The following is a 24,616-nucleotide window of genomic DNA, read 5'->3' as shown; positions in this document are numbered from 1 at the left end:
TAGTGGTTAAAAAAATCTGCTGAAAAGTTAAATTTTGCATGAAAGTAGTGTGCTTGGGATAAAAATGTCAGTGGCTACTATAAGCAACACAGGTTGTTTTTGACTATGCAGTAGAATTGCTTTACAATTATTGTGTGGTGTCTTATGTCCTTTCTTTCAGCCCCAGAATAGGTGGAGTAAACTATAAACTGCTAGAAATTAGACTGAGATGATCATCCAGTCATCAGGTTAGGTCATTCAGCCTGTCTCCCTGTGGAGCAGAACTGTTTCTTCCTATAGTTCTTTGCTGGTGTATTGTTTATTTAGTTTTCAGTGTTCCAAGCACTGCAGCCTGTGCTACCTCTGTTTTGAGGCTTTACCATCAGCTGTTGAGATGAAACAAGGACTATCTGAAGGGTAAATGCTGTCATCCCCAATATTAAGTGGTTAGGGAGGTTCATAATACTCCAAGTGAACACACGCATTATAGGAGGACATAATACTGAGAAAATTTCTACTTTAAGGATGGCTCTTGTGGAGACTTAGGAAGGGCTCATAGTGGAAGGGCTTATAGTGGAAGAAATAGATCATGTATTTTGTACATGAAGGAGCCAGTCCCAATATCAGTTCCATTCTGCAAGTCATTGTCGTTTGTAAAAATGGTGACACCTCTGAATTTCTCCAGTTTCCCCTACCTCTGAAAGAAAATTATAAAATTTTATTGAACAGTGACAATGGTACAAATCAGAACTGACTGTAAAGCATAATGGACACAGTCTATCTACAACACAAGGAAAGTCTTTTTTGCAATCTGCTTTGTTACACTACACCTTGCTCCAACCCATATATAAACAGTAAGAGAACTGGCATCCTTTAAAGAGGAAAGATTTTTAAAGCAAATTTTTAATGTTTCTGTAAAACTATTAAAAACACTTCAAATTCTTTGTCATTAAATAGCTTTACAAGTACTAGTCAACATCAGGCGCTTGGAAACATGAGTTATCTTCAGGCACTCTCTTTTGGTCCAGCAAAATCACATCTGCTACAGATGTGGCTGAACTCAACACCCCTGGTGGCTGTGGCTGCTGGGACTGGGGGGTACTGGCCTAGTTATGAGCAGAGACTGACCACTGGCTGAGACTGGAGAGGGCTTTTGGTGCCAAAGCTGAGCTGCCTGTGCCTTCCTGATGTCTGTGTTAGATTGGCAGGAGCCCTGCAGCACTGACCGAGTGAGTGGGTAAGCAAGGAGCTGCCTTCAGAAGAAGGCTTTTGGAATGGAGCTGGTGACCTCCCTGTGGTGGGAACAAACAAAAAGCTTCAGAAAAGGTCCTGAAAAAACAAAGTTAACAGCAACAGGAGTCATGAAGTGTGGAAGTACTAAAGAAAAATGTTTATGAAGGAATGAGAAAGATCTTCATGTACACAAAGTTCAAATTCAGTTCTAGCCTTTCTATCAAAATTCTGAGTGAGATACTTTGGAATATTAGTTTGAGACAATCTTCATATTATATCTACTGTACACTTTAGCAGGACGTTGCAGAGGTGCCATTAGCCAGGTGCACATTTCAGGGATTGCATAAGTCATCATGAATGTGCCATTGCTCTCAGTGAAGTTGTTTGTATAACGTATTAAATTATCATACCATCAGAATGTTCTCCTACAGATAGATAAATCCTCCATGTCAACAATCACAGTACAATTTTTTAGCCCCAATGTCCACAGGGGAAAATTTTGTCAGTGAAATATTAGCAGTGTACTAATGCAAAAATGTGTTCTCTAATGCCACATGATTGATTTTGTAACACACCATACTGAGCCTATTATTTTTTGTGCATTAGCATATGGTTACTTATGAAAGGAAAGCAGAGGTCTTTATAAAAACTCTTTCATCAGCTTTGTTCTGTCACTATCCAGAGCTTTTCCTGTGTACAGTAATGATGTACAAATTAGTTGTTAGAGTGGGTTTATTTTATATTACATCAGACCAGTCATTGAGTAAACTATGTTGGATTTTTAGCAAATGAATATGACTCTCTAGTGGCACAAGCTGTAGTTAAAGGCAAAATTTATGAGGTAGTAACTGTTCATGCTAGCTGCACTGTTATTGCTGAAATGAAGCATTGGCTCTTACTGGAATTAAATGGAGTATTTTTTGTTGTTTTTGAAGTCTGTTGATCAAGAATGTTCTGTAAATGTTTATGGACTCTCTGCTCAGTAAATATATTAGAATATGCAGTGATGGATGGAACAATGTTGGTTCAATGTAATTGTGAGATATGTGCATAAATTATGCTGCTAGCACCTAACCATGTGAGAGATTACATGGCCACACATGAGTACATTGTAAATATCAAGAATTATATGAAGAGGTGTATGTTACTTTATTGTTGTATAGGATGCTTATTCTTAAAAAATATCAAAACCTCAAAAAGACAAATGTGGTCCTCATCAGAGTATCAGTTAGTACTCAATTGTACTTTGTACCTTTTAAAAAAGTGTTGTGGGACTTCTGCAGTGTAGGACAATCTTGTTATCTTGTTATCTGTCCTTTTAAGGACGTTTTTACTGATTCTGTAATTGATTATTGTCCTGGACTAATGAAATGCTTTTTGTAAAACTACATTTTGGTTTTACATAATTTCATACACATACATCTATATAGATATGTATGTATTGTCAGTATAGATGCATAATTACACATCCCTAACTAAGCTTTTCAGAGACCCAGCACCTTTTATATTTTAAAGTAAATCAAACCCGGGGTATGATTTTGGTCTCTCCCTTTTCATATATATGCCAGCCCCTCTACATATTCCAGATCCCCATGATTTATCAACAAACATTCATATTTTTTGCAAATATGATTTATGTTAGTAGATAAATGCAATGCTCCTGCAGCTGTTGGGTAGTCAGTGGCTTCTCTGTTTTGAAACGCAGGCTAAACCTTAACTCTAGAAAGTGATACAGTGTCTTTTCACTTCACTACTTGGCTTTACCTCCTAGCAAGTCAGTAAAAGGCCACTCGGTTTCTTATGTGGTCTCCCCCAAAACTCCATTACCACCTTTTGAACTCCCTAAGAAATGTTCTTAGAACATTTCTTAGGGAGTTCAAAAGGTGGTAATGGAGATTTGGGGGAGACCACATAAGAAATGCACATACATTTGACAATTGAGTGTCATAAAACCTTGAGCTTTAATAAACTTCTTGTTTATGATTTTATTAATAGTTACCCCATAAGTAGTTAAAACAATCAAAATTTGATATTGTGTTGTAAAACAGGAGATAATCTATGCCTACTAGTGGTTTCAGAAAGGGATGGTGGTACAATTGGTTTCTTCCATCTTAGAAAATGTATTTTTTTACAATTAAGGAACTTCAGTCTTTGTTACGCTCACAAAAATCACTGCCTTTTACTCAGCATTTCTGCCATTGGTCACTAAATGTCACTAGTTTCTTCATGTATCTGCTGAAATACCAAAGTCAGTTCTCCTCAAATAAACCAAACATTTCAAATCCTTCAGAAGTTTTCTTCTCAGCAGGTCCTCCTCCAGACCCTGGTTGCTGATGGCTTCTGTTTCAGTAGACCTCTTAAGATGGGGGGGCTTTTACTGAATTCCTGGATTACAATGGCGAGACAGAAACTGAAATATCTTTTAATCCTTACATGCAGCAGCAACCTAGATGTAGTGGAGGTCAGATAGTCGTTTCTAGTGTGTGTTGTCCATAAGGCCTCCTTTAGTGTGCAATTCATCAGGAAGCTATAGGAGGAAGAGTGGAGAGAGGGTACAGTGGAGGATTCCTGCTGTGGAACACAGCTGGATTCAGCTCTGTAGCCCCCCACTCTGATTATGGCCTTATGCCTTCTGAAACACAAAAGACATGACTGTTTGTTAATTCTAGTAGGAGAAAATGAGGCCACACAGCTAATGTTGTTAATTTTTTTATACAGTGTATTGCATCAAAAAATTCACAACATTTGTCAGCTAGCCCCTAAAACCACTTTGTCATACTTTTAAATCTATTGTATACATAAAATATAAGGTTATCTGGAAGTTTGGGAAGTCAGAAACAGAAGCAAGCACTTTCTCATGTGAAAACTGAATTATTTTTAAAGATGAATAAGGAATAAATTCTGAGTTGATTAACGTGGTATTGTATGTGAAGGTGTGCTTACACTTCCTGCAGGTGACAGTATGAGGAGAAATGCCAAGTAGCAGAGGTGAAGAAAACTATTTCACTGCTGCTGTTAGGAGACTGCATGGTTGAAGTGGAACGTGCCTCCCATTCATAGGTGCTTAGAGCTGGAACCTTTCCCTCTAGACCTTGTCATACTTACTCATTTTGGAAGGATGTTTATTTGACCAAATAAATTTGTTTCAGCGGCTACTTCTGGGAAGACCTTCCTTCTTTCCCATACTGCAGAAGGCAGTAAAATCAGGAAAGGCTGAGAGAGAGAGTATAGGAGAAATGTGATTGGCAAAAGAACTAAGGAGGGGTAGAATAGAAACCCCCATGTTTCAGTCTGTGATTTCTCTGATTGAGTGATGAAGGCCAGATGCCTTCAGCATTGTTCTGGGTACCTGGTGATCAAGGCTCAGCAACGGAAGAAAAAAATCTGTTCAGTTAAGGTAGTCTTTTGCTAAGGAATTGTGAAGTAAAGTTTAGTCTACTTCTAAAGGTTCCACGCTGGTGGACGTTCTAGAATATTCTTACTTATTTTCATCCAGTACTTAGTCCCTAACCCAGCCACCATGGTCATTTGCATCCATAGTTTTTTTAGAAGTGTGGAATGTAGCTCAGTCACTGAGTTCAATTAAATGTTTCAGGTTTTTTGCTATAGACTTCTTGTTATGAGTTTTGATTACAATTTAAATCTAATTTTTTTTTCTGGAATTCAGTGCAGAGGTTTGTAGGGCTAGTTAAATTATTAACTAGAGTCCCTCCAGCCCTGGGCAGCTGGGTTTGGTCTGCTGGTGCCCAAGTTATTCATACAGCTTGTTTGCAGAGTCCTTACCTCCAAAATCTTCTAGGACAAGCTCAGGGTGTGCTGCAGAGCAGGTTACCTGCCTCTGATGACCAGATGCAGCCTGTGGACTCTCCCTTCCACACTTCCATGTCACAGTTATTAAAAAGACGTTTTTGGAAGGTGTGTGTACATCTGGCTACATGGCCAGGAATTCTAACAAAAGCTATGTGAGACTGGCAGCACTCCGGTGGTTTTCTTGTATCCTCATCACAACTTTGGAGGCATCCTGATAGAATTATGCAGAACCCACATTAAATTGACTCAATGATATAAACTCAGTTCAGGTACTAACCATTTCTTCTCCTATCACACTGCTGTCTTTGAATATAAATTCAGGGGGGAAAAAAAGCAGATGCTGCAAAATTGGCATGTCTGCTATGTTGGCCTCACCCACATCACATAGCTGTAATTCTTTCTGAAAATGCTGCAGCATCAAGAAAACTAAAAATTGCTTTCTTGGCTTTTCTGCTTCCAAAATAGTTTCTCATCTTAAGCAATCATGACAGCTTTGGTCCTCTCAAAGCACAATAGAATTTATTTTCTGAAGCAATTTTCATGAAAATTATAAATAGTATTTTAAATTAAAAGGCAGTAATTTGACAGGATCTGTTGGTGGAGTTTCTTTAACTGAAATATCTAAAAAAACACACATGATAATCTAATTATTATTCTGACATTTTGTAAATGCAACAATAAAAACTCTTCAGTTGTCATTTAGTTATTCCAATTGTATGGAACTGTGTGAAGCAACTCAAACAGTGGTAAAAGAAAACAAGGTCTTCAAGGTTAGAAAAATTTAAATCCTTTTGTTTATTGTTTTGAAATAGAATAATTTATAATTAAACTTTATTTTATTTTATAGTTAGAAAAAAGGCACTGTTTAATTGATGTCAAGGTTGAGCACTAAAACAATTGAAACTATTAAATGTGAAATAAAGCAGCATTCTCTTCTTTTCTCACAGTGGTATTGAAAAAAAGAAAAAAGCTGAAACACAGCATGTAAGAGGGAGAAGTAACAGTAAAATAATGGTAAATAAAGTGGAGTAATCTTCAGGGTAAAAATGGAGGAATAAATAAACAGTTGCAACATCAATCTGATCTTTTTAAAAATGTATTCACAGAGTTTCTTGGGGGAAAAATTCTGAGGGGTTATAAGCTTTGGATCAGTGATTTTAAATGGGAAAGCTGGCAGTGCCATTAGTGCTGAGTGCTCTGAAATGAAGGTAGAAAAGAAAAGCCTGCGCTGAATACATCACCGTATATGGGATCATTAAAAAGTAGAGATAAAGGAAGAGTCAATGAAGGGGGAAAGAAGCCATGGGATATGAAGTTAATTCCAATTTTAAATATTAAAATACCATTCACTAAAGTTCAAAAGAAAAGGCCTGTTGAAGTCCTGTGGTATGCAATACACTTCAGTGTGCATTTTGTAAATGTAGGTATTTAACTGGAAATTTCCTCCCTGCAGGATATATGAAGATGTGCAATTATAGATGTGCAATCAATCATGAACATTGACACCAGAGCAAAACCTTCTGAAATGCATTTTTATTCATGTATATATTGTACAAGACATCTTAGCCTGGATTTCATATCGGACTTGTCTTATGGCTAAAATAGTATAAAATTAATTACTTAAATCTTCTGGTCATTTAAATCTTGTGGTAAAGGCCTCAGTTTCTGACAGTTTCTCACTTGTGTGGCTGGCAAATTTCTGTGACATGTTCCAGTACTGGACAATATGTCAACATAAGGCCCTTAGAGAGGCCCAATTTAAATTTCCGCTCGTGGTTACTTAGGGTTATTACTCAGTCAGTGAGTTCACTTCAGTCACTTGAGAGAGTCCCTGTTCCTGTCAAATACACGTGGCTTGTCTACAGTTCAACTTTCTGACAGGGGCAGGCCTTGGCAGGGTACGACTGGTGGTGCTCGATGGGTTTGACCATCATCCATGCAAACTTGCAGGGCTGTTGCTTGCTGCAGTCTTTTTGCCAGTAGATCGCGTTCCTGCGGTTTAGGTTTGCTCCAGCGCATGCGTCGTACCACCAGCCTCCCCCGGGAATGCCATTGAGCTCCAGCTTAGCACAATTCATAAAGTAATTGTCGTTGTCTCTGTCCTTGGTGGTGAACTTCTGGTTGTCATGGAGGTAAGCTTCTGTGTCCAGGGTCAGCGCATCAGTGGCGTTGCCTTTGTAAAGACCAACCCTGATCCGATATTGAGACTCTTCCCCCTCAATCAGGAATGGCTCATACTGTCCCCATTTGACTTCAGCATTTAGATTTACAAGTTTAACCCCAAGTATATATTGCACTGAGCTGCCTGTTAACTGATGCATGTATTCATTTCCTAACCAGTGGTTCTCATGAACAGAGCCAAATCCATATTTGTAGTCCTGCCAGGTCCTGTCAAAGTCGACAGTGCTGTTGGCTGTAATGTGCTGGATTACTGTCCAGCCGCCATCCTGCATGTTACAGAAGACAACAATTGGTTCCTCTTTCGGTTGGATGATGTAAAGGCCATCCCTGGAATTTCCTCTGGAGTGCTTTAAAATCTCAAAACAATCCCTTGGATAGTCTGAGTAAAAAAAAAAAAAACACACACACACAAAAAAATTAAAGTAAATTCTGTTCAAATAATAAATTTCAGAAATTGAGTTCTGTCCTTTAGAGTGACTGAATGACTCTCTTCAGACTGGACTTCATTGCAGCTGATGGCGATTTATCCACCTAAAGGGGGAAGATTTCTGTGAGGAACATGCAGGAGATATTCAGAAATTCAAAAATTTACTCTGTTACTCTGTCATACAACAGAAGTATGATTTTTTATTTATGACAGAAATATGGTTGAAAAGCCAAAAACTGTGTACAGTCCTTTTCCACCAGTATTCTTCCAGACTGAGTACTCAGCAAGTCTGCATTTCCCTGTTCCATCTGTAGGACAATTGTTAGCTAGACCTAGTCTTTTCCTCAATGAACAAATTAATTTCTCTTGAACCAGTTTATACTTCAGGCACCTCTAACGTCCTTGTGTTAAATTCTGAAATGTATGCCATGTTTTCATTGATAAAAGGGAGATATTAAAGCATATTTCTTGTTAACATAAAGCTTGTAAACATCTGAGGATTTTCTTTGGATGAGTTCTTTTCACTCAAACTCCAGGCTAAATTTTATCATGGATTTGCAGGTAGGACCACAGTTCTGTTCAGAGCTGAACACCAAGATCGGGAAGATGGGTGAAACTGCTTTTCCACATTTCATTACTTATCCAGTAGACTCAGAGGGTAACAAAAATGGCATACAAGGCTTGGGTTGACCCTCTCTATTGGGCTAAAGTATTTACTGGTGTTTTTTAAATGTAACATGTTGATAGGGTAACTTCTTGTTCTAGTATAATATCAAGCATCTCTGAGACTGCAGCACAATGCTCTGAATTTTACAATTGATTCTGAGGCTTCTTAAGAGCCAGAACATAATTTATTTAAATATACATTTACATATTACTTAAAGAGAGAGAATTCCTTTCACAGAGAAGGATGGTATTCAGTGTTCTGTTACTCAGAAATATGTTTATGAATTGAAATCACTCACCTCTCCATAGAGTTGAAAGGTATGTCCTTATGTCATTAAACTGTGAAATATTTGTAATTTGCATTTAATACAAACTTGACAATTTTATTATCTCTGTGAGAAAAATTCAGTAAAATTACATTTGCCTGGTAGACATAGCTTACCTGACTCCAAATATGATGCCATGGTTTTATAGAAGAATTATTTAAGCAATTTATATGGTGATGTCCAAACCAGTAATAAACAGTGACCCTCACAGTTGCCCTTCTCAGTGATCATTATAGAACAACTTCTACAGACAGGTTCAGGACTTTGTGGCAGGACATGTTCATATGGCAAATTATTCTTCCAGAGCTAGCTTTGGTATATGTTGGTTGACAATGTTACAGCAAAGCAATAAAGTAAACACAGAACACTTCCAAATCACTCCCTGTCTTCATGAGTACCTTTCTCATGGGCGTTTCCCAGTCTCTCATAGTCACTCTGGGGGAGGAGGTGGGCATTAGCCAGGACCACTGCCTCTTTGGTGCCCAGGGACACAGTGCACTGAGAGAGCAAGAGCAGCAGGAATCCTGCTGAGCTCCTCAATGGCATCTTCCTTCTGCGTCAGTCCTCCTGCAGCAAAACAGGACTGGAGCTGAAAACAGCAATATTTATGGCTTCTAGTACAAAAGTGCTGAAGGAGAAAAGTTTTGAAATACCGAGCTTCAATACAGTAAGCCTCTGTCAAAGTTGGCTTCTCCCATCTTTGAAGGACCTCTCCTTTCCTGATGTCTCATTTCTGACAAATCATTCACTTCCCTGACAGAGTGCTGTGCTGAGACACGTAGAACATCTCTCACCTGTCACCTTGTGCCATGCTAGGCAATGAAGCATAATGCAATTTTGGGTGTGGCAAAAAGCCATCAAGAGTAGTGTACTGACAAAAGAAAAAGCACAACTTTTAATTATCATAGTTGAATTTTTCTTATTGCCTGAATCCAAACTATAGTGAAATAGAGACACCAATGGTCGAAGGGACAGAAGCAGTGACATTGGCTCTGCTGACTGTCTGTAGCTCAAACAGTGTTCAGACACATGGCTTTCCTAGTACTGGGAAGGTTTCCATGCACTGGAGAGTTCACTTAACCTGAACTATGATATTTTGTGAATTTCTATGTGCAGCTTGAAATAACAGGTCACAGGTATCAATCAGGTTTTTAAAAAAAGTTCAGTAAATAAAGCAAATGAACTTTTCTTTAGCCTCTTCAAATCCCACAAGGGTTCAATATACTCAATTGAGACAGCTTTGAGCCTCATTTTATTCACCTTTTGGGGTACATTAATACTTCATTTGGTACAGAAGAAGACTTAGGCTATTACTGAACAAAATCCTGGGGTCCTCACTTAAGCAAGCCCCAGATTCTCTGAAGAGGAGTTTCTGTCAACAACAGCTTAGAATGAACCAGGTAAACAAATGTTTTCTATGCTCTCAAAGGATATATTTACTTAGACTCAAACCAAACTCTTTTAATGCTCTTTTAATTTATTTTTTTTAAGGACTGGGCTCCCCACAGTGGCTTTGCTGAAGGCAGAGAATAGATCTACCAAAAAAGCTCTTTGGTCAGGGCTTATTTCCTGCCAGTGTCAGCACAGTCTGCAGAGGCCAGTACCCTTCTCCATAGTGGCTCACATTGCAACAAAACCACATTCCTTATAAATCTAATGACTTAGCAGCAGATTCAGCAAACAGTTTTCCAGAGTGAAAAAATTCAGTGCATTTTTTTAAAAAGGTCCAAGATAAATCATTGTAATAAAGTTCAGGATTGAGAGTTAATTGTTTTTCTGACTACCATACAGAAAGCCAGCAAACCAGAATTTTTCTATTCTACCTAAAAATATTCAGAAATAACCATGATTTAATATTAAAACATAAATTGCCATTTTATGCAAAGTTGGTCATTTGACATTGGGATCATAATAAACTGGAAAATAACCTTCCATGAAATTTGGCACAGTGCTTCCCTTTAAGCATTTAAATTCTGCTGTACTTGTATTTTCTACTGTCATCTTCCTTGAAAACTTTATCATTGCTGTTATGAAGTATAAAATTATTAATTACTTTCAATCAATCCTTAATCCACAAGCCCAAATCTTGATTTTCATGGAATTGGAGTTATTTTTTGAACTGTTTTGGTTCTTTTAGTGTTTTTGAATGAGTCAGCCTTCTTTCTTCACTTATATTTATGCCTAAACATTGAAAATTGATTTAAAGATCAATTTAATTCTGGAATCGAAATTGGTATTAAAAATTATTAGGAAAGCACCCAGGAAACACAGCTCTGGGCAGGCACCTTACCTCTTTCAAATGGAGAGTGGCAAAGAACACAAATGAGCTCACTCTCTACAGTTGTACTTTGCCTGCTACTTAAGCCTAGGTGAATAAATCAGATCCAATGTGCTATCTCAAATGCAGCAAAATTGCATATTCCTTATTTCACACTGTGCTTAATCTGCTGGACTTTGCTCTGACACATACTTGCAATAAAGTACCTATGAATTATAAAGTACAAAGTTCTTCCATAATTATTAAAATGACATAGTAATTAAATTAAATTTCCTTAATTAACCAATAGTGGTGGAGAACCATGAAGAAATTTTAGTTCAGTAAATTATTTATGTTGCTTAAATAGACACAGGCAGATGCTAAAATTTACTGTGCCATTTTGCATAGATGAATTAACTCAAAGCTCCACTGAAAAGTAGTCACATTTATATTGCACAGAGATTACTTGATTTTTAAGTATTAGGAACCACCCAACTATAAACCATGTTGTTCATGCTTTAATGTGAATGAATCAGAAACAGTGTCTGAGAGCTCTAAAAATACAGCAAACAAAAAGAACTGGCTGGTCAACAGGTTTCTGTTTTAGTTTATGTGAAATAACAAGAGTCAGTTAACATCAACTCAGATCAAAACTGTCATGAACTAAATAAATTAATTATTGCTATGCAGCTATGTATCTGAAAGTTCTACTGTCTGTCTGCACAGCCTTTAGGTGATGTCTAGTCTACATTTACCCTTTCAAAGTTTAGGCAACACTTAAGTTTTTGAGCTCCCTCATTCTCCCTGCAACCTGCTTTGATCAAATTCCTTCTTTAAAACAAATCAAAATTAAAATTGATGCAACATTTAAGACCTGTGCAAGCTCTACTTCGGAATTCATATCAAGTCATAATTTCTGTTCTTCAATAATTCATGTTCAGCGAGGATTTGTATTTCAAGTACAATTAAATCAATACCCACAGCAAATGTCTTAGGAAAAATTTGCTTGAACATTTAAAACTCAGTGATCTTTCGCTTCCATTTTAAAGAACAAGTAATCTATTCCACAGGAGGATGTCCACACAGAGCCAGAAGAGTATCTTCTCCATGACGCTGATCAGTAGTAGAGCTACAGGGAAAAGTTTAAGAATACATATTCTCTTCTCTAGCATTATGAAGCTCAGGGAACTTCTGATATTTGTGTGTTTGACAATATCTAATTTATGGCTGGTACTAAGTATTACAAGCCTTGTCTAAGGCATGAAAATACTGTATGGCAACTTATGAAATACAAAATTGCTTTGAACATATAGAGATCTTGCTGAAATAGTATGCTAAGAAAAGGTAAGGGAAGGTACCACTTTCCACTATGTCCAAATAGATGCACTCTGAAAAACACCATTGACCCTAGTGATATTTATTGATAGGCCTCTCATCACTCTGATAGAAATTGGGGTGCATGTTTGGTGCCCTTGATTCCCATATATTTCATCACTGTTTATCTCCTCTCCTGTCTTTCCATTTTTCTTTACTTTCTTGCAGTTTGCTTCTTTGTTGATTTCCGAACTTTTATCTGAGGTGGCAGAGCAGAAGTGAAGTGGGAAGTGTTTAATTAGAAGAGAGAAGGGCACCAGCATTCATTCAATCATGCACAGAAAGGCATCTATTTTTGAAGATGAAAACTTTGAAAAACAATTAAAATCTTTGCATCTCCCTCTCTGCTCTGCATTCTGAGAATAATTTTTCAGAAATTATAGCAAGATCTTAAGGTCAGAGTACTTTAGATAGGTATGGTTTCGTAATGTACAGATTTCTAAATAAAACATTGCTACAATGACTTGTTGTTAGCCATGTTAATTAAGATACTCTGTTTCCTAGCCCAATGACCACATGTTCTTTCTCTACAGTATGCTGAAATTTTAATTATTCTTTTGATTCTGCTAAGCTTTAACTGATAAGTATTCATTTGAATTTTTCCAATTCAGTCTCCTGTGTGGAAATACTCTTTGCACATTCTTCATATCCATATGGCACACGGATCCAGCCTGTTCAAATCCCTCAGCAGAGCCTCCCTGCCCTCCAGCAGATCAACACTTCCACCCAACTTGTTATCTGCAAACTGAGGGTGCATTAGATCCCCTTATCCAAATCATTGATGAAGACATTAAACAGGACTGGCTCCACAACCGAGCCCTGGGGAGCAGCACAGGGGGCCAGTCACCAGCTGGACATAGCACCACTCAGCCCCACTCTGGGCCACCTACTGAACCACTTTCTTACCCAGACAGGGGTGCACCCATCCAAGCCATAGGAATCCAGTCTCTCCAGGAGAATGCTCTGGGAAACAACATCAAAGGCTTGACTAAGATCCAGGTGAACATCCATAGGCTTTCCCTAATCCACTTGAGTGGATCACCTTGTGGTGGGAGACCCAGCTGGTCAGGGTCTTTCACAAGCCCATGCTGGGTGGGCCTGATCCCCTGGTTGTCCTGAGTGCCATCAGGTTATTCTGCTCCATGAACGTCCCCAGCACTAAGGTCAGGATGACAGGCCTGCAGTTCCCAGATCCTCCTTCCAGTCCTGTAGACAGATGTTGCATTTCCCCTAACCTTCCTGGTTAGCCAGGACTGCTGGTGAATGGTGGAAAGGGGCTCAGTGAGCAGTTCGGCCAGCACCCACCTGGCCCCTTAAACCTGAGTGTGCCTAAGTGGCAGAGCAGGTCACTGAGCATTTCCCCTTGGATTGTGGTGACTTCATTCTGCTCCCCATTCCTGTCTTCCAATTCACAGGGCTGAGTAGCTTGAGAATAACTTGTTGTTAACCACTTTAAGCACCTCATGTTTTCCTCATCCTTTGTCACTGTTTACCCCTGCATCCATTAAAAAATTGAGATCATCCTTAGCCCTCCTTTTGCTGGTTATGCATTTATAGAAACATTTTTATTGTCATTTAGGGCAATAGTCAGATTAAATTCTGGTTGTGCTTTGACCCCTCTAATTGTATTCCCCATATGCTCACATTATCTTTGTAATTATTCTGAGATTCCTGCCCTTTCTTCCAAAGGTCATAAAATCTTTTCTCTCTGAGTTCCTGTCCAAGTTCTCTGTTCAGCCAGGCTACTCTTCCTCGCCACCTTTTGGCACATGGGACAGCCTGCTCCTGCATCTAAAATTTCCCTCTTGGAGAACATCCTTTGCACTTCAGGATGGGGCCGATCTCTCTGGAAATCCAAGGCAGTTCTGCTGGCCCCACTCCTTCCTTCTCCAAGAATTTAAAAATCCAATCACTGTGCCCAAGACGGAATCTGTCATTATGGGAAAGGATTTCACACAGGCTGGCAACTTGCATACCCAGGGCGTTCAAAAGGCTTGGAATGGGTGATTTATGGATTTGTATGGTTGCCAGAAGCATGCAAAATGCTAGCTTACATGCAAGAAAGCTGTTCAGTATACTGAGGAACACAAGAAACAAAGCTCTAACATGACAAAACATAAAACACATAACAAAGTGTGTTAGTATCTTTGCTGAAAGAAGTTTCATAGGCACACGGCACAAATGATTGCTTTGGGAAAACAAACAACAAAGCCCCACCAAACAACAAAATCAGGCCATAGAAATACTTCTACAGCTTTGAGAGGTTTTGAATTGCTTTGCAGCCTTGGCTAAATGCACTTGGGTATCCTTGAATAGGATCAGTAACAAAAAAATGTTCATAACAGCTTTCACTTGTTCTTGAACTTATGAGCTGGCATTGGCATATGAAGTGTGTGTTTTGTCTGACAATGCAGAAAGCAGTTATTAACTGCTGAAACACATTGCACATAAGGCTGTTTTCAATACAAATTTGAAGTCTCTTTTTACACATTCAGTATTTGTGAGATAAACCATTTTTTGGGGAACGAACCAAAGTATATTTTTTGACTAAATGTAAACCAGAACAAATGCTACACTCTTAGAAACATTTGACTTTTCAAATATTCGGCAAATTTATTGAGATTTCTTATGAAAATCTTTCTTAAGAAATAACTGAAGTAAATACTAAAAACATATTCTTTATATCTTCCTGCTGAACACAAGACTAAATTCTAAGGGTGTAGAAACTTAACAGAATTGAAGAGGGTTTTCTTTCAACAAAAACACTGACCTAACTTGAAAAATACAATCAAAACAATCATCATGGAAGACACTGGAAAATAACTGGTTAGCTGACAGGACTGGTGGTAATGAAAACCTTAAGTTACTCAGATTGCTTTGAAAAACAGTTTGATAGGAAACATCTGATTTTTTTTTTATTCTAAAGGTGGCAAAAATTGCCAGATATGAACACTGCAGGTGAAAACGGTTGGAGAATACTTGCATGGAATGCCAGATAGGTGACACCTGTCTTAAGATAGTAGAATTTGTGATTCTGAGGAAAAGTATGTGCAGCATTGCAAGGACTATATTTTAAAAAATAAAAGACAGACCAATAAACTTAGGCAACCATCTTCTCTCTTGCTAAGAGTCTGAGAGAGACAGGCTCTTTGAGCAGGCTGGCAATTAATAAAAGGTATTATAGCAAAGATGAAATGACAAATTATTTCTCATAAAGAAAGACACGAATCATAGTAACACCACAAAAGGTCTGGCTAAAACGTTGTTTAAAAATCTGAGAGTCAGAATGAAGTTGTATAAGCAAGGGGAGTCAAAGAACAAATCCTAAGAGTGACTATATAGGGATAACACAATAACTGATCATTATAAAATTAAAGGTTAAGATTAGAAAGGTTACTGCTGTCACGGGACATAAAAACCCAACAAATATTCTGTAAATAGATTGGACATAAAAAGAAGTTAAAGCCAAAATCCCATTATTTTAGGAGGGAGAAGGGCAAATGGCACTGATTTTTTTGTTGCAGACTTCATAAGCAGTGATCAGATACTTTATAAAATGAATTTTAATGAAGGAGTAAGACTGAAGGCCAGATTAAGTGAAAAGCATCTCCAAAAATCTGAAGTAGTACAGTATTTCCAAAGTTGCAAGGACAGATAAAATTATGCATGTACCTTATGATCTAGCAAAAGTCTTCTCTGAACCATTTACATTTTAGAAGTAATGGAGGTCCCAGAGGATTTCATTGGGCCTATCTTTTAAAAAGGGGAAAATCTAAGCAAAAGAAAGAGTATGATACCTTTCAAAACACAGAAAATAAGAGAACAAAAAAAAAAACCAAAAAAAGCCAAACAAACAAACAAACAAACAAACAAAAAACCAAAACAAACCAGGGGATGATAAGGTGATGAAAAGCAGCCAGCAAAGACTGATTAAGAAATAAAGAAATCAAGAAAGAAATCAAACCAGGTTTGTTCTTCCTTGCTCCATGGATCCCTCCTTTTCTGACCTTTGGTCCTTTCACTAAACATTTCATAGAAAGTTCTATATGGTCCCAGAGTCACGTTACAAGTATCCTGTAATAACCTTTAAACAGCTGCACAGTGCTCTTTACCCTGTATCTCATAGCAAATCCCCTGTAGGCAGTACATCACTGTGCCAGGAGCTCTGGGATTTTTTTTGTTTAGGTTTCACACCAGGGACAATGGTCGAATAATTTATCTTTGATAACCTTAGGAGCAGAGAAGTCTGTCCCTTCCATTATCACTGACTATGCTGACTAGGGCTCCTCTGCATGTCACTATTCACCCAAATCTCACCAGGCTTTTAGCATGATTAATCCCGTAGTCTAGCAACAACACGGTCCAGTGGCCACAACCCTTGACTTCGAGATTCAAACTGGGCACTTGGGAAAGCTTGTTCACCAGGAGCAGGGAACAGGGGAAAAGGTTTCCCAGATGGGTTGTGGAACCACTGTACTTGGAGATTTTTAATACTGGCTAGACACAGTATGACTGAATGGGTGTTGGTGATAATCCTGCTCCAAGTAAGGTTGACTAGGGACCACCAAAACAACCAACTCTTCATCAACTGTCTGGACTTCAGAGAAAATAAACTTTAAAAGTACCCAGCATTTCAGATCTGATCCAGATTTAGCATATTGCAAAGTATGAGTCAAACTCAGAGTCGTATTTTAAACACTACCTATGTAGGTAGCAGTCAGCTTTCAGGATAATTTCTACTACAAAAACACATCTACTAAAATCAGTAAGCTGAAAATATTTTCCATCTGAATGCACTAGTTTTACCTCAAGTACTTGAACAAATAGAAGAAAAATATTTGAGGAGTACCTGCGCAAATATTTGAGTGAAGAATTTCAGATGATTATCAGCCCTAAGATATTTAAAAAGCAATGTGTTGATCTTAATTTTAAATCAATTAGCAATATGATTCAGTTTTAAACGTTATAGCTTAACCTTGTAATACAGGAGTCTAAAAATTATTTTCTCAACTGGGACAAGAAGCAGCTGGAAGCGTTGCCATGGCAACCATCTCATTTCCAAAGAGAGATTCTATGACTTCTGTTGCTCTTTAGCAACCTCACAGCTCAGTAGCATTGCTAAAAAAAAAAAAAAATAAAATAAAGGGGGAAGGGGGGCTTGGAAGAATCGTGAAAAGAATGCTTCAAAACATAAGGCAGGCTTTTAGTAAGCAAAGTAAATTCTCAGTCTGATGGTGAGACCAAAGAAAAGAACAAAACCAAAAAATCAAACCAAAACACATATATCCCACCACTCTGATATGTGTCTTTGCAAACGACTGTAGAATCAATCTCTTGGAAATTATGTTTATCACAGATTTCACTGTCTCACACTAAGTACGTGACTTAGTTTCTTTGTCCTACTGTTTAAGGAAAATTGATAGCAACATGAATAATACACAGGGGGTGGATAGGGTGGGAGCAAAAAAAAATTCTGTCAAAACAACACATTTTACTGCCCACAGCTCTTCCCAGGAGAGAGGCTGAGATCATATCATAAGAATTAGTCAGATTGCTCAATGACTACTGAGAGATTCTAAGGAACTATAGTCTAAGAACTTCTATAGACTAGAAAACCTGCAATACCTCTTTACCAAGCTGGTTCTGAAAAAATGCTATAGAATTTAGAAATTAAGGGAAGTTCATGCACTGATCTCAAGGTTATGGTTTAAACTCTTATTTACCCTTCCTTCAGTCTGGTTGGCTAAATGCCCTTTCCCGGCTTCTGGAGTATTGCATGGTTATGGCACATTTGGGACACAGATGATGGTCACTCAGACAACAGTGTCTGGAAATGCTGCAGGAGCACAAGGCCATACACAGGCTAAAAGTACATTTCTACAGGGTAGGCTGGGAGTTTTCATCATGTGTATCTGCAGAAACCAATACCTGCAGAGACCAAAACCCCTTGCACTGACTGGAGATAGAATACGAAAGTTCCTGTCAAAAGGAACACGGTATAGCAGAGCAAGATCTTCAGAGGTGTGCATGTATTTCTCCACAGCTATGAATGGAACCTGGCTGCACTGGTAACTTTAGCCTGTACTTTTTTCATAAAGGAACTAACTGAAGCAAGCAAGCACTGCTAAAAACAGTAAACACAGTAGAGCCTAACTCCTGGTTCAGACTGCTGTTGATAAAGAAAATCATATTCTTATTGCAGAAACATTTGCATTATTCAAATCCCTAACTTGGAATGTAAAGGAACTGTTAGAATGCAAACATAGACTATATATATCAAATATTAAAAGTACATAAGGACAGAATAGACAATAAAACAGCATTAAAAATACTCTCAAACCAATAAACAGTGCTTAAATCAAGTTAGAAATTTAAATCTTTTTAGATGAAATTATATTTTGCAAAGAAGCAAATTTAGAAAGTAGAAGTTTATTTAGTTTACAAAAAAAGCTATCAAATTTAAACAATGTTCAAGAAGATTAAAAAAGGCTAACGAGGGACTGCAAAGGTCTAAAGGCACTAAAGGAGCTCCAGAGGGCAAGTGTATTCTGTCATATAAAAAAGAAACATAAAGTACAATGTATGAACAAGAGCATGCAGATTTTTTGTAATCAAAAGATTTGACTGAGAGGCAGAATTCTACAAATTTGTTTCTTTACGATGTGATACTGATGAAGTGGGTTAAAAGCAGCAGGTGACTTTTGGTGTTAGTTAATGGGATTTAAGATGACTTTTTTCATGAAGAGCTATCCAGATCCTTTGGACATTTTATTCAATCATCGTTTTTCCCAATGAAATAGCTGTAAACAGTGCATTATGTTAAACTCTTATATTTGCAGTGAACTGTGCTGGATTCTATAAAACCCATCTAAGACTCTCCTCGGTGTACACTTACACTTTTTGTGAAAAAAAAAAAAAAAGAACAAAAAACAACTCTAACAATAAGTTTTAAACATGTTACAAAGAAAGCACAGCAGCTTGATCAGGTCTTTCCAGGACAAATGACCTCTCTACCATTAGTCAGCTACCTGGTGATAGAAATAATTGGTTGCTAGCAGTGAAACACTTGAAAGAACAAGTGATGTATACAATTATTTCTGCCAGCACCAGCTCAACAGAGCTTGCTACTGCAATTTCAAAAACACTCTTGTAATCTTCATAAAAACGAAGGGCAAAAAGAAGTGAAAAAATTCTGTGCAAATACCAAGCAGAAAAGCAAACCAAAAGAGGGAGGATCAACGCTTCATTTCAAAACAAAAACTGAGAGGGTTTCAGGAAAAGTTTCCTCCAGGAATCTCTACTGATTGTCTGTAGACGCTCATGTCTATTGTGGGGGATCCTTACAAAGCTACAGGTAGGAGTACTACTTTTATGAAACAAACATTTAATCGCAAACTTGGTAATAACACCATAGTTCAGTTCTCATCACTTTTGATAAATTTGATGATGGAGGCTGTACATATTCCACTACAGGCCTGTCTTTCAGTAACTTTAAGTAACTGCTCCACCTCTCCTCTGAGCTCCTCCTCCTTCTAAGAAAGAATGTTTAGCATGGCAAAAATACAGGCTTATTAGGAGGTTTGACCTCAATTTTTTTTTGATACATAAACTGAATTACTCTGTAATTCAGCTTATGTATTTCTTACCTGCCAAGATGAAGCATTCTGACCCACATCCATGGATGACTGAGAAAACAAACTGGTAGAAAAAGAAACACTCCTCCCTACTGCCAGAAATTTGTTCCAAGTCTTATTCTTTCTGGTCCCAGGAATGGAAAGTATTAGTACCAAGTACTTAACTGGACTCCTCATGAATCTGCATGGTAAACAGCAATCCTGTGCCCTGCACACCAGACTATGAGCTTGAGTGCCCTATTCTCCGTTCTGAAACACAATGGAAAACTCACACCCGTGTGTACCAGACAGCAAGTAGACAATTAAAGAATCTAGAAAACTTATTAGGAGGATGTGCTAATATTTCAGACAGAAAAAAATGTTCCTTTAAAAAATCTGTTTCCTTTTTTACTTGCTGTGTTTGTAAATGAGTTTCACCATCTGTTATATTACTTTTTTAATGCTTGTATTCAAAGAATCAGTCAAAAATTCAGTTTTGTTTGAAAAATACTACAAAAGGTTTTTCAGTTGCATATTTACTACCTTTTGCCCTTGACTGAATGACAGTCTTTAATAAATTTTTATTCCTACCAGCCATGCAGAACCAAACACATAACACAAATGATCCTAACTGTGGTGTTTTGTGCATCATCAGTAAATGACCTAACTAGTTTGAGTTCCACTTGTTTTTCAGCAGAAAATTATTCTGTCATTAAATCTTTATAGCCTTATTAGAAACAAGATATTACATAAAAGTTACTGACAGCATAATTGAAGGAATAACCTAGTAATTTCAAAAGTGAACCAGTTTTCCTAAAAAATCAATATTTATTATGAAAGAGGACGAAGAATCCTTTATGGATTTTGAAACAGAGCAACAAAATAAATTAAAATGCCTCAGCCTATTTATGACCTCAAGAAGCTTTCACTAGCTCAGTCTGAAAATAGATTAAAACTGAATACTATTCCTACAGACAAATTTCTGACTAAAAGTTCTCTGAACGCTGTACTAATATACATACTGAAATACCAGATTATCCACAGTATAATGTTCAAAATAGACATTAAGATCTAAGGTCTAAGTGCCTTTAAAGCCACTGAAATGATGAAAGATTCTTTAAAATTCTATTTTTTTCACTATCAATACTGATTCCTTTTGGAACTCAAAGTTCCAAAAAGAAGACTATTAGACTTATTAGAAGACTATTACACAAAATGAACCCTGCACTGAGTGTGGGAAAACTGGCTAGGTTGTACCACTTGGGGAAAAACCTTAAATGAGTGACAGTTTTTATGTAGTGATGGAGGAAAAGACTGATGAACTTCATCTCTTGAGTGGTATAGCAATCTTTCTCAGATGGAAAGAAACATGGGATAACTGCTTTTTCTACACTCAAATGTGTAATAGGCAAATACCAAATAAGCAAAGAAGTCAATGCTCTCCTAAAGGCTGTGACCACTGTTCATTTGCTCACTTGTACTTGCCAATGCTACATTCACCTAGAAAACAATGTCTGTAGGACATCATGGAAACATCTTCCAGCTACAATGTTTTGCAAACCTTAATATTTGAGGGAAATATGTCATGATAGCAATACTGAAATTTTCTTCTACCTTTGGGGACTTTCTCCAAATTTTTCTCCTTACAATTAATTATGGCTTCAAGTATCTTACTAAATAAAACACTGCCAGAGAACTTCCCAGGACATGGGAATCTGCTGATTCGTAGTATTAAGCTTGTGCAATAGCTGTCAATACATTCTTGGAATGTGCCTAATAACAACACCCTCCCTCCCCTCCCAGTAATTCCTGGATATGGCAGCAAAGCTAGTATGTGCAATAAATGACTCCTGAGCCACAGTGTCCTCGAGCTGTGTTTTGGAGAGCACAGCATGCACAGGGGTTCCTCCTGGCAAGCTGGCCTCTGTGCCAGTTACTGCTTGACAAGCTTTATAGACCAAGCCTACTAAGTGGGACCTTCCAAATGCCCTGTGCACCACAGATGCCTCTTGTGCTCCTCCAGCCTAAGAATGTGCAAAATGTACATATGTAATCTTTTCAGCCTTTTAATAATTGCTCAGTAAATCTGCTTTTCCACTGATTTCATGTTTAAAATTTTAAGTTCTTTCTGTATTCCTTAGCCCATCAACAGTAGATGTAAACACTTACATTTTCCTTCAGTTTGTTAAACTAGCACAACATATACCATATTTTATCTTGACACATCAGAATGAAAACCACAAAGGTTTCATTACTATTTACTTTATACTGGTTTTTTTCCTAAAAGAAATAGGTCTCAAATGAAGCATAAAATTGCAAGAATACAAATTCACTATCTAGCAGCTACCAGTAGCAACAAAATTAAGGTCAGAGATGTCTTAAAAATGAAAATTAAATCCCTTTAGTACTTTAAGATACTTTTATCACTGTTAGCCTAGGGTCCTTTTATCAAACTGTAAAACCAACTTTACCCTCTTTGAGCTACTGATCATACATAACCTTTATGCAATTAAGGGTACATTAACACCCAAGTGGAGATGTTTAAATAGATCTCAGTGATTTAATACACTTTTCACTAAGTTGGGGAATTGTATGTACTTAAATTGCCTAGATTGTTTTTGAAATCTTGACATGCAGTTACTTAAAAAGGGCTGTTTTAACAGATAAATATAAACATCTACACAATAACGCTTAACAAAAGTACTCTTTAACAAGGTTACATACCGGATTTTTTTTAGTAAGTTCATTGCCACACTGAGTACCCAATACTCATTACTAAATTTATCTTCACAATTACTTTTATGAGATGAGCTTCTCATAAGTCATACACAAGAAATTGAAACAGAATAAATAATGTTTTGTACAGTCTGACAGTTGCATCTGAACTCAAGGCAATTGCTACTAAAGTTCTCTTCACAAATGCAAGCCTTAATCACAAGCAAGCCTGTCTCTCTGAAGCAATACACACCCCATTTATGGAGTCATTATCACCCCCACTGCATCAAAAAGATAAAGAATAAAGAGCACCAACAATTTTTTTCTTTGTTTAAAACAAAGGGGAGATAGATGTACATTAAAATTCTTCCTTATATGTGTAGAATGTGAGCGTCTTTGATGATGCAATTGGCAAAATTATCTCAAACTGTTCCAAACATCCAGATCATCTTAAGTGACTAATAGCTAAAACAGACTTCAGCAAAATATGTCTCCTCTCCTTTCTACATGGAGCTTGTCATAAGCTCTGTTGCCCACTCATTCAGAACGTGGCTAAATGAGCTCTTCAGCTGCAAATCCTCAAGATGCAGTGAGCTCACTGTATCACTCACAGTCACTGCCAGGAACAGAGAATTCCTGCCTCTGACTGAATGTTTCTGGTGCTTACTTTCTGCTGGAGCTGGGATTCCTTTGATCCTTCTGTGAGCTGATTTAACTTCCTAAAACATAACAGAATTCCAGCAGACTGATGAACCAATTTTGCTTGTAAATCAATGAAAGACAAAGCCGGAGAAGTACCAGGACTTGTAATCAGAAGGCAGCAGGGTTATCCAGTCCAAGCTGAGGAAGCCTGACTTCCTCCTTTTGGCAATAAGGAAGTCAGCTTGTCTATAGTCCAAGTAAATTTTTAATTTCTGCTCTGAGGTATCAATTGCTTCAATTTATAGTCTGCCTTATGTTATCTCAAGAAGCCTCACTAAAAAGTAGGTATGTTGTTTTTTTTTTTAATGGAGATGCCAGACCTAACACAGAAGACTTACTCCTAAAAATCTGTAAATAAGAAAATAAAATTGAACTACAGCAAACATTTATTTCCTGCAGAAATGCAATCTTGCATTTTAACTGCTTCAGGATCAAGTAAATTTTGCCTAGTGGCATTTATGATAGTCCAAGGCCACATTACAACTTTAACTGACTGTGCCAGTTTTGACTGTAGTCATGTTATAACGTTCACAGTGGTTGGTGTGGAGCCATGCCTAGGACTTGTTCTGGAAACAGTGCTGATAACCCAGAGATGTTTGCATTCCTGATGCACAGTGCTCCACAGAGCCAAGGTGTTTCCCGCTCCGCACCCCTCCCCAGGAGCAAGGGGCTTGGGGGTGCACAAGGAGTTAGGAGGTGACACAGCCAGGACAGCTGACCCCAAATGACCAAAGGGATATTCCAGACCATAAGGCACCATGCTCTGCATAGAGTGGGGAGAAGAAGAGTGGGATATTTGCAATGATGGCTTTGTCTTCCCAAGTACACATTAGGTGTGCTGAAGCCCTGTTGTCCTGGGGATGACTGAACACCTGCCTGCCCGTGGGAAGTTGTGAATTCTTTGGTTTGCTTTGCGTGTGCAGATTTTGCTTTCCCATAGTGGAAAATCTCAGAACTAAAGAATGCCCATAGAGGTTGTGGTCTCCCTCACTGAAGATATCCAAGAACCATCTGGATGTAATCTTGTGCCATGTGCTCTAGGATGACCCTGACTGGGAGATCAGACCAGAGGACCCACTGTGGTCCCTTCCAACCTTACCCACTCTGTGATTCTGTAAATTGTACAGGCAGCAAGCAGCATAAAATGAAATTATTTTATATGTAACGTGTCAAGCTGATACAGCAAATTACTTACTCAGTAAACTCACAACTCCATTTTGCAAGAATGATTTGTTCATTTCAGAACTCAACAAGTGTAAAACATTAAAGATATCTTAAAACTGAACTCCACTTCTATTATCTTTGAAATTTTTTTATACATTGTCTTAAGACA

At 37.8% G+C, this 24,616-nt stretch overlaps 1 protein-coding gene across 1 annotated transcript; it reads right to left on the bottom strand.

Annotated features, from left to right (window-relative positions):
• Positions 1 to 6,512: 6,512 nt before the first annotated feature.
• LOC132328347 (fibrinogen-like protein 1-like protein) lies at positions 6,513 to 9,184 on the bottom strand. The gene is made up of 2 exons (XM_059848179.1): positions 9,021 to 9,184; positions 6,513 to 7,582 (listed from the first exon to the last, which is right to left on the bottom strand). Exons 1-2 carry the CDS (start codon positions 9,166 to 9,168, stop codon positions 6,882 to 6,884), a joined length of 849 nt encoding a protein of 282 aa, XP_059704162.1. The 5' UTR covers positions 9,169 to 9,184; the 3' UTR covers positions 6,513 to 6,881.
• Between the last annotated feature and the right edge of the window lie 15,432 nt (positions 9,185 to 24,616).

This window comes from Haemorhous mexicanus, chromosome 6, assembly GCF_027477595.1.
Source record: "Haemorhous mexicanus isolate bHaeMex1 chromosome 6, bHaeMex1.pri, whole genome shotgun sequence".
Classification (NCBI taxonomy): domain Eukaryota; kingdom Metazoa; phylum Chordata; class Aves; order Passeriformes; family Fringillidae; genus Haemorhous; species Haemorhous mexicanus.
Note: the sequence above shows the minus strand (reverse complement) of the source record. Positions and strands in the feature narration are given on the sequence as shown.

What these genes read in the sequence shown, in the direction of transcription:
- LOC132328347 (XM_059848179.1), bottom strand. Translation starts at nt 9,168, where the DNA reads ATGCCATTGAGGAGCTCAGCAGGATTCCTGCTGCTCTTGCTCTCTCAG. An exon ending in GGGAAACGCCCATGAGAAAG is followed by an intron (nt 7,583 to 9,020) that starts GTACTCATGAAG and finishes TTTTTTACTCAG; the next exon opens with ACTATCCAAGGGATTGTTTT.